Source organism: Protomyctophum bolini (assembly GCF_963924005.1).
Source record: "Protomyctophum bolini genome assembly, chromosome: 22".
NCBI classification, from domain to species: domain Eukaryota; kingdom Metazoa; phylum Chordata; class Actinopteri; order Myctophiformes; family Myctophidae; genus Protomyctophum; species Protomyctophum bolini.
Genome location: NC_137883.1, coordinates 14147501 through 14158789, shown reverse-complemented (window position 1 = coordinate 14158789; position 11289 = coordinate 14147501). Strand labels below are relative to the sequence as shown.

General features: G+C 43.3%; 1 protein-coding gene across 1 annotated transcript; it reads right to left on the bottom strand.

The window, feature by feature from the left end:
- Window positions 1–3200: 3200 nt before the first annotated feature.
- LOC308309641 (uncharacterized protein) lies at window positions 3201–4220 on the bottom strand (the record flags this gene model as incomplete). The annotated part of the gene is made up of 1 exon (XM_080755551.1): window positions 3201–4220. The coding sequence occupies one exon, from the start codon at window positions 4218–4220 to the stop codon at window positions 3201–3203; it is 1020 nt and encodes a 339-aa protein (XP_080611677.1).
- Between the last annotated feature and the right edge of the window lie 7069 nt (window positions 4221–11289).

Genomic DNA, 11289 nt, shown 5'->3' with positions numbered 1-11289 from the left:
CTGTTAATAATACATTACATTCTACCTTTGTGACATTATGTGTTAAATAAGGTTCTGCATACTTTATAATATAGTATAGATATTTAGTTAGTCCTATTGATATAAACCGTATAGTTACTGTGTGCCACATGAAGCTACATGCAAATGTGTCCCTCCTACTCACAGGAACATCCTGTGAGTATAACGTTTTGATTGACTCTCATAATAGCGGAGGTAGCCTGTTTGTATCCGGAGGAGGGACTTTGAAGTGAATAAACTGCAATGTTGGAACCACTGTATGTGTGTTCACATAGATTGGCTACAACAATGTGACTCCTGGGCACGGGGCCTTTAGCCCGTGCCTGCTGCCTTGTACTGACTGAGTGAATCCTGACAATAAACCTGATCGGATTCGTAAGACTGCAACCTGTTGCCTGCCTCCGTTTCTTCCCACTCATTCAACCATCGCCGCTACAAGACAAGGGTCATTTGACACAAAATATACATCAAGGGAATAAAGAAAGGGTGGTCAGAAGTTCAAAAACATGTAGTGAAGGTGCTCTTTGGTAGGGGACTGAAAACTGATAATGGGCAACAAAGGGAAATAACAAGGCACTCTTCTGGTGACTGGTTGACTACCTTTATTGATGTGATGTGGCTATTTCATAATGGGATCTATGCACACATTTCATTTTGAACTTGGGGTCCCTTCCTAGCTGGCTTTATTTAGTTTTGTAAACACACAATTCAGTTTCAGTAGTTATTCTTTATTTCTTTTATAGTATTTTTTTATGTCAATTAATTAAGATAGTTTTTTAGCTTTCGTTTTGGTTCACCATAGTGCTTGTTGCGGCCTATGACCTTATGTTCTGGCACCTGGAGAAGAAGACGGTACGTAACCTTAACAGAACAACAGAAAAGAACCGTCACAAAACTCTGATGTGTTTCATCCCTAGTAACATAATGTTGCTGATCCATTACTATCTGTTGCGCATTGGGGAGACGAATACTGGATACGGCTTCTATATCATCACTCTGTGTTTGGCCAGCCTTAATAGTTAGTCTAGACCCCTTTATTTATTAATTTGTGTATGACTTCAGAAAGCATGTGAACTGACGAACACACTGCTTTATAGGAGCAGGAGAACTCTGGAGAGAATAGAGTATGTGTTAAAACACTGCAGGAATAACAAATCCGATAGGTCTGGGAATACAGAGAGCAGTAGAGGAGGAGAGTGAGGAAGACTATGGGAACAAGACACTGGTGTACGATATGGGATACTGTCGACTGTGCACTGCCTGTACTTCCTATCTTGTTCCTGACCCACCAATACCGTTCACCTTATGACAGTGGGGAAGAATAAATAGGACTCTTCATAACAATAGATCATACTATACTATGTGATTGGTGACACTGCATTTGCTGAAAACGGGCTGAAACGAGGTACAGCAGTAAACCTCTGCAAAAGATGAACCACAATTGTCTGTGACAGGTAGTCACTTTCCACTGCACAGTACCGGCTTAACTCACCTTGGCACTCAGCTGGACGTAGCCCAATTTGCATGAAGATATGGTATGAGCATTGAGTGATACTGAGGGGAGACATTCCGTACCTTCGCCAGGCCTGGGTCAGACAGGTCAGGGAACTGGCTGGCTAGGACAAAGACCTGATTGATCAGTATCATCTGGTTATCGTTATGGTTTGACACACACACACACACACACACACACACACACACACACACACACACACACACACACACACACACACACACACACACACACACACACACACACACATAAACACACACACACACACACACACACACACACACACACACACACACACACACACACACACACACACACACACACACACACATGCACGTACATGCACATAATTGACACAGAGAGACAAAAAGGGACTTCACTTTCAGGGTACCATCCCTCCTGTCTGTCATGATGATTTTGGCTGATCTTGAATAAACTATATATATTGGAAAGAAAGGGATGCGCCTGGACCTCACTTTGTTCTTTTGAACCTGTTTGCATATATCCACCATTATCAACATTAATATACTACAATATCTAAATACTGAATCGAGCAACTTAAAAACTGGGCTGTTCACAAAAGCCAGAGTAGATAGGTAAAGCCTGCTTTGACTTCAACAGTAGAAAACAGCTGATTCAAAGCACAATTTGATCTGTTATTGACTATGGCTATGTTATTTCTGCCCCATCCTGGATGCAATCTATCACTCTGCCCTCCGGTTTTGGGTTTCTCACTCATCACTGTAGACTTTATGAGAAGGTTGGATGCATGGCCATCATTGGCTATGAGACGAGAACAGCATTGCACTGTTTTTATCTATAAAGCCTTACTCAAGAAATTACCTAACAATCTTTGCAGCCTATTACAGCCTAAAGCAATAGGCCATCATCACACCCGTTCTCAAGACTACTTTCTATTAGAAATTCCTGATATTAATTCTGAACTGGGTAAGACGGCCTTTCAATACTATGCCCCCCACATATGGAACTGTCTACAATCAATCTTAAAACTAAAGAACTTGATTTAACTTCGATTTAAATGTCTTGTATGGAATAAATTGATATATAGCTGTACTTCAATCTGAATTGTTTATTTTTTCTTGTAATGTATTTGTGTTTAAATGTATGTTATGTACAGTTAATCAGGGCGTCATTGTAAAAGAGAGCTGGTTCTCAATTGACTTCCCCGAATAAATAAAGGTGAAAGAAAGTATAATTTTGTGGAATAAATTATACAGCAAATTAATATACTGTTTTACTTTTTATCTCAGAAAATTAGAGGTGCAGAGGGTAAATGTCTGCCATTACACATGCCTTCCTCCAATATATAGTAGATACCGGTATATAAATAAATATAAATTATTATAATCATAAAGTGTGATGTTTACACTTGTGTGAAATGAGCGCCCACTGTGGCTGCCACATGACGTCACTGCTTAAAGCAAACATTAAAAGTCCATAGACACATGACATGACATCACTAGCAACGCGTTGCGATACTAATATACCACTGCGCTGCACTTCTGCATATGCAATAGGGGGGAAGAAGTATGGCTGTGCCAGGCTATGACATCACATGACATCACAATTAGGGTCCTGTTTTTTTTTTGGCAGCCAGACGTGTCCAAGAGAGAGAAATTGGTGTGCAGAGGGCTGGGGATAGCAGGTTCTAAGTTGTTTTCTGGACGTTTTTTAGGATCGGGTAGATGTTTTCAAACGCCTCATAGATGTCTCCTCTCGCCTTGGCACCTGTCAACACAAGCCTTCCAGACACAAAGATAAGCAGGACAACTCTGGGCTTTATCATTCTGTAGATCAGCCCTGGAAAGATCTCTGGCTCGTAGGTGCTGAACTGCTGGTGTTCGCGGAACAGTCCTTCTATCTCTATGGGGAACTTCACATCGCAGCTGGCCACCATGTTCTGAACCTTAAAGCCGAGGAACTTGACGGGGAATCCCATCTTTTGCACGAGACGGGCAAACTTCCTTGCCGCCAAACGGGACTGGTCTTCACTCTTGGCTCCCGTGCACACCATCTTTCCTGAGTTAAAGATGAGAGCGGTGGTCCTGGGCTCTTGTATTCTCATGATGACGGCACCGAAACGCTTGGGGGTGTACTCAGCGTTCCGGGCTCGGAGTACGATGGACTTCAGGTCCAGCTCACAGCCCAGGTCGACGGAAGACACCACGTTGTGTAGCCGCGGCACTATTCCAGAGGCTGCCGAGGCTGGTGCAGGTGTGACGGGGGCCATGAGCCTATAGGGGGTAGTCGATAGGGGGGTACTGGTGGAGGCTCCTACTGCCAAATCAGTGCTCTGCCCATCGGTCATGTTCTCTGTCCCAGCGGGACGGCGGTCATAGTTTCCGGTTGCACTCCTGAGCCTATAGGGGGTAGTCGATAGGGGGGTCTTTCCTGGCAGAGAGGTACTGATGGAGGCTTCTACTGCCAAATCAGTGCTCTGCCCATTGGTCCAGTCCTCAGTCCCAGCTGGGCGGCGGTCGTAATTTTCGGTTGCACTGTCCTTCCAGTCCTCTGTCCCAGCTGGGAGGCACTCATTTTCAGTGTCACTATCCTCCCAGTCCTCTGTCCCAGCTTGGAGGTCATACTTTTCGGTTTCATCGTAGTCTTCAGTTTCATCATAATCTGCATCATCATCAAAGGGGTCAAAAGAGTTCTGATTACGTAACATACGATAGGATTCCCCTTCCATTTGACTATTATCAAGTCTGTTAAATAAATGTAGTTGTTAGTTTCACAGTAAAATCAATACACTGCCTTTCTAGGCATGCTGTTTCGCATTCATTAGCTTTCAAACTAACAACCAATTTAAGCCATTTATTGCTCTCTATAATCTCTATAAACTGGGGGGGGCAGTTTATAAACCGATTATTTGTGACTTGGCGTGATGTCACCTAACCTGACGCTGCCAGATGAGGGCGGTATTGCGGAAACATATTCCCCAACACAACACTCATCTGGGATCTCTGACAGAGTTGAGCCCTGAGTCAGATCTGCTTCGCACCGAACCAATCAGCGTGAGCTAAAGGCGGGATGCGGATGTGACGGTATATAGACACGTCGATATGATTGGTTGTGTTTGCACGCCCACACGGTGATAGACAGACGCTCCCATCCAATCATCTACCATGTATCTTGAAAAAAAGGAACAGCCCCGTCATCGAATTTGCTTCCGCGATCCCAGATCCAAATAAGCTGTGAAACAAATTTGTGTAGCAAGCTTTTTGGATCTGGCAGCGTCAGGTTAGATGTCACCTGCTGTACCCCAATTTGCATGATTCCATGGCGATTTTATAGTGTAGAAATCCCACCACCAGACATCAAATGCACATCAGATAATGACAGATATTCATATGGTATAGGCCTGCCGCCTACTGTTGATGAACATATATGGAGATCAACATGCACTGATGATGTCATGTCAAATGAACATATATGGAGATAAACCATAAAGTCTATGGTTTGTTTGGTGTGTTTATCTGTCTATGGCATAGACAGATAAACACTTATGTACATACAACATAAACCAAATGGACATGTATGGAGAATTGGTTTTCAACATTCACTTATGACAGACAACAGAAACCATGTTATTAAATGCACATACGTTTATGGAGATTGTCAATATGCACAGATGTCAGACACAACTGAAACGTGCAGTACTTAATTAGTTCAGACTAGTCTTTGGTCCGAAAAACGACAACCTACCTCAAACCCTAACCTAACCATAACCGCAAGCACAGGAGCAGCGCATGTCCGACATGCCGTCGGAATTAAGTGCGGATCCGTCAGTGTCCCCTTTGTGCCCATATATGGAGGTTTGTTTCTGTCTACCTGTGGTCCTTTAATTGCCTCTGCACATCGAGTTTGAAGTTCGTTGGTCCCACCCATGACCATATGGGCACAGCGGTCAGATCTGTGGCTCTGAACAACCGGATCTCCCATATATGGAGATTGCTGATGTCATCAGTGTATATGCCCATATATGGGCATTCCCAGTCCTGTGCCCCATATATGGAGCTGACAGACTGTTTTTCTTTTTGCGGCTGATGCCATGACGACAACACACTCCATATTTGGTCGTAGCTTCCGGCCTGCCCTCCCTTAGCCAATTTAAAGAAGATTACCACCAGTAGGACGCCTGATGGCGAGAAGCATGCATCCGCCTGGGTGACAGCAGACTGCAGTTGGAGTAACAGTACGTTTTAACAGCGGGCGACAGCCAGACCATTTTTCTCCCGGAAGTGCATTATTTGTCTATGGGACCCGGCGACTACTGGCGATAGCAGCTAGGCGAAATGGCGAAGTGGGCGGGGAAACGTCGCCCGAAAAGATAAAAATAATTAATCACTTTGGGCGATGTGTCTGCCGATGCTCGCCCGCTGTTAAAACGTACTGTAACAATAAATGTGTCAGTGTCATGGTCTGGCTCTCTGCCTGCCCACTTCGGCCATTCCCACTTCCCATTGCGTCTTTTACACACCTGTCTTCAACTGCCTCATCAGCCCAACAGTTCCCTTCTCATTACTCACCTGGGCCAACTTCCCCAGAATCAAGCCACCACCTATAAAACTGGACTCCCTCCCATAAGGATCCATAGACGCCTTAACAGCTATATGTCACACTGATAAGCAACAGCATGCGCGGGAATATCGGCAGCAGAAGAACCCTGCCTCTTGTAATAAGATGCAATGAAAAGTTCTAGCTGCACTCACGTGTAAAAAATGCCCCATCAAACTTTCAGATGCTGTTTTTGAGTGGCGCAACCACTCCAAGGAACAGCAATGTCCGACCTATGTGATATCCTAAACCTATGTGACTATGTTTAGACAGTACAGATAGTGGCAAAAGTGCTGCTGTTGTGCCAGAAACAGAGAGAGAGATAGTGTTGCACTGTTGCAGAGATAGAGAGACAGAGAGAGAGAGAGAGAGAGGCAGGGGGAGAGGCCGGGGAGAGGGGAGTTGCATCACTCAGTTCACATGGGTGTGATTTCTCTCCCAGTGTGGAGGAAGAATGGTTAGGATTTTTATTGTATTCTCTCACTCTTGAAATATATAATCCATTGGTTTCTGTTGTGTGTGAACAATAATAGCAATTCAAAGCAGTTGTCCTCGAACGGGAGTAGATCTGATCCATATCCTTCTACTGCTTCTACGATTCTGGAGCATTAGAGCATTACGCATTAGAGCTATGGACCAGAGCTAGAACGGGAGGTGCGCTCATGATAACGACAGCAGAGCCGGTTGTCCATGGCATTGGCTGCACGCGCACCTGCAGTGCAGCCGCCAGGGCTCCACTGGGCGCGTCTGCGTCGCGTCAGCGTCACCGTCACAGAATGTTCCCTTTAATCAATGAAGGGTGGCTCCACTGCCCGCGTTGCGCACGCGACGGAGACGCAACGCGCCCAGTGGAGCCCTGGCGTAATATATGAAGAGTGCAGCCCATCAAGTATAATTTATGCTTCGTCCCGCGATGGTGTCGCGCACGCTGCGGCACGCAGACCCCTACGCTCACAACAGTCGCATCCGCGATGCGATGTGAGCGTGTATATCAGCTGTTCTCTGTGCGCAATACTGTTGCGCTTTGAAGTATAAATGTCTCCTAGAGTGCATCTCCATAGCCAACACACGAGAGGATCGAATGCACTGAAACCAGGCTAGGGCTGCCCAAAACAACAGGTTTGGAGATCTGTTGGGAATTGATTAAAACAGTCACCCTGCACAGTCCCAATGTTTGTAAACAAATAATTGGTCTATTTGGTTTCATTTTAAACTCTCAAGAGTTAAAGCTAAAGGGTTAAATACCTTAAGGGTCCATTTGGTTACCATCATTTAGCTGGGGACCACCTGGAACCGCCTGGACCACTGGAGTGGTGGTTGGTCCCTGCTGGTTGAAAAGTGAAAACCACTGGTATGTATTTGCTATAATACCAGAGGTGCTCTGTATAATACAATTCCTATGCTGCAGCTAGTATTACGCCGTCCCATGGCTCCCCCTATTGACCGTTTATGGTACATACGCGCGCATGTGCACAACAAGAAGAACAACACGGCGACTCTGATCTGACTGTTGACACATGTAAGAAAACTAACGTGTCGTTTCAGAACAGTTTCGCCAACCACTGAAAGTCTGAAACACAGCAGGTAAGATGAACAAATTCACGTTGTTGTGTTTCATCTTGTTATGAATGTGATTGATCATGGTTCACATGACGCTCGTAGCCTACTTCATGTTTCAGGGCTAGTAGTGATTGGTGAATGATTGATCATAAACTGTAATCAGCAGATTAGTAGCCTAATCATTTATACAGTGTTCCGAATCTGGGTTGCACGTGCCACGTGGTTTGTTGAACTCGATCCCTCTGGTGTTGAGTTAGAGTTGAGTCAAGTGTATACTTCGTTGTCATCAAATGGGTTCAGATCTGAGCTATAGCTCGATCTGAGCTAAGTCTCCTGGACGGGGTATCCGGACGTTAAAACAAATACTACTAAGCTACTACTACTATACTACTACAACAACATGGGTACTTGGCAACTTGGGTATCTTCTTGGTGGTGTGTGTAGCGAATCTTGTAGACCAGACCCATTGGCATTGCATTGCAAGATGCTGTACATTCCAGCCTATAAAAATAGGCAGGGGTGAGGTGGGTTGAAATTTTGTGCTGATTCAGTACAGTAGTTTGTGAGATTTGCTCCAGACACACAGGCAGACAGATTTACAGACTCACAGACCCATTTACAGACGTACAGAGCTACGCCATGAAGATATTTTACATAGATTGTTAAGCTACCATCCACATTTCAGGTGCTTCTGATAACGTGGCCTGAGGTGTGAAGTATCATGCTTTTAAATGTCATGATTCAAATACAATATTTGCTGTAACCAAGGTTATTATAGTTAACAATTATGTTAACAGGCTAAACTGTCTAATTATAGACAAAATGCCCCTAGTTTTTCTTGTTACCAACAGTAACGGCATATATATTTTGAAATTATATATTTTGTTGAGTTCCATAACTATTATATCCTTGGCTGTAACACCATTATTCATTTTGGGGTTAAAGTAACTAAATATATTGCTTCAGATTATTATGTTTTTGTATTTTGCTAAAACTTTCAGAACAGTAATAACCTGTAGTGAGTAAAGATTTAGTCAATCTTATCTTGTTAGGTAATAGCTCATTATCTCCATGGAACATGGAAGAAGAATGGATTTACATTTTAGGAATACAGTGTTGACCATCATGTTATTTTTGTGCTCCTAGACATCCTGCACATGGTTATGTGTAAGGTTTCCCCTAAACGAGAGAAGAGCCCCAGTCTGCTCCAGGAGGAACCAGAGCCTCCACACATTAAAGATGAGCAGGATGAACTACTTCAAAGAGGAGCATGTTGAAGTCGAGCATGAATCTGACACTGAAGTCACTGAAGACAGTGATGATTGGGAGGAGACCAGTGGAGGTCAGCCAGTGTTAAACACAGGTACAGGAACTACAGTTGGCATGAATGAAAATAGAAAGAGGATAATCATATTCAATAAAATAGATATTAATAACGGGGAAGCCGTAGGACATCCAAACACGGGACTTGTTTGTTGGAGGAAGCTTTTTATCACCATTTTTATCCTGCCTCTCCCTTTCTCTCACCCTCTGTCACCCCCGACTGTCTGTCTATCTGTGTGTGTGTCTCTCTCTCTCTCTAAGGAGTGATGTCCCAGTCTTCCCAGACTCAGTTCATCTCCTGTTCTGAGTGTTCAAACTCCAACTCCTTCACATCTCAGGTCTTCCTTCATAAACACAAATGTAAGAGACACAATGACCTCTACTGTCAAAGACTGAGGAATGGACTGATCACCTCAGCAGCCTGTCAGCAAATCACCAACTCTGTAACCAGCCATAAACAAGGAGACACTAATGAACTGAGACCTTACAGTCATCAACGGTTTAACAGATTTTCTGTGATCTGGACTGGATCAATTGTGACAATTGTATTAAAACAAAAAGAGTATTTGGGATTTCTGTTGTCATGCATTGCCATAACAATGTTCTCCTCTCCTCTATGATTCTGGATAAGCGCCCCCATTGAATGCATGGATTAAAGTTCTCAGTCCACGACTGATTTACGTCATTTGGATTCTATAGAAGCTAGCGTCTTCTGTGAAAGCATGCTGCACACCAAAAATGGCAGATCTACAAGCTCAACACGTCGCAGGCAGCGCAATGTATTGTGAGCTCGTAGATTGGCTATTTTTGGTCATTAGCCTAGTTATTTTAAGATGAAAGAGTATTTGAAGTGATCAAACTAGCAATAAAGTTTAGAAGCATCTTCCAAAAACATGAATGGTCTCAGAAATGTCATAAAAGCAACCTTAGTGTAATAGTGCCTCAAATCTGTGATTTTTTCAGCTGGTCGGACTAAAACAATATAATTTTGTTATTTTTGCTTTAGTCCATGTGAATGCCGAATTGTAAGTAAGTGTTGAAGTGTTCGGTTCCCACGGTCTTGTAATTCCTGGAAATATTTTGAAATTAGACAAAACATTTTCCAGTCATGGAAAAGGTTTGGAATTTATCAAGGGTCCTGGAATTTATTAGTGGTCCTTGAAAAATATTACATTTTGTTAAAACTTTTTCCAAATCATACATAACATTACACGAAATATGTAACAGAAGTAGTTTTTTGCAGAACGGGCTGCATGATTGCAACCTAATGTGTACCGGATGTGACAAAAAGAACAGATCTACAAGCTCACACCGTGCTGTAGCAAACAGTTTGGCATGAAATTGTATTTTTGCTACACTGCCTGTCTTTGGGCATTGCACAAAGGAGTAAGAGACTTGTTATTGCGCTGAACGATTGTTATAACTGTAGGCCTGGAAATTCAGGGTTAAATATTCTGGAAAGGTTTTGGAAATTCATTGGTACAAATGTGTGAGAACCCTGTATGTAGCCACTTAAACCCATTTTGTTGGGTCCCCAAGAGGTAAAATCTCTAGAAATCTCTTCGCTGAAAATAGTGAATCTACAAGCTAAAAACGTGTGGCAATGCTGTTCACCTGGCTATCATGACATGCCCAGAATACTGTATATAGTGACACTTGGTTTGAGATACTGCTGGTTGAAATGTAGTTTCAAGTAAAAGTTGAACAAGATAAAATGCATATAACTTGTTTAATTGACCAGATCCAAACAAACAACAATAAATGCATATAATATATTTCTATAATGTTTTTTCAATAATAAACTATATACTAAACAATATAAATGTAGCCTACAATATTTACAATAAATGTCTACTATATGAATCAACAATAATAATAATAATAATTGCATAATAAACGTGTATAATGTTTGAAAACAAACAATGTTATAAAACAATATAAAAAAGCACAATATTTACAATATTCGTAGAGTCCCAATAAATCATTGCGGAGGAGAAATGCCACGCACGCTGCAGAACATCTCCAGGTACTGCAGCCTGTCCATCAGCTTCTTGTTGTCTGCCTCCAGCACCTTGAAGCGGCTCTCCAAATCCTCCACGTAGGCCTTCTTTCTCCCTCGGGACATCCTGGCCGCATCCTTGTTCTGCTGCATACGGAGCTGCCTCTTCTGCTCGGCGTCCATCCAGACTTTGGGCTGCTGGCCCCGGCCCCTTGGGGCCTTCCTGCTGGGCAGGGGGCTTCTTTGCACCATGTCCATTGTCGTCGCTGTCCCCTGGTGGAGACCTGAGCCAAGGTTG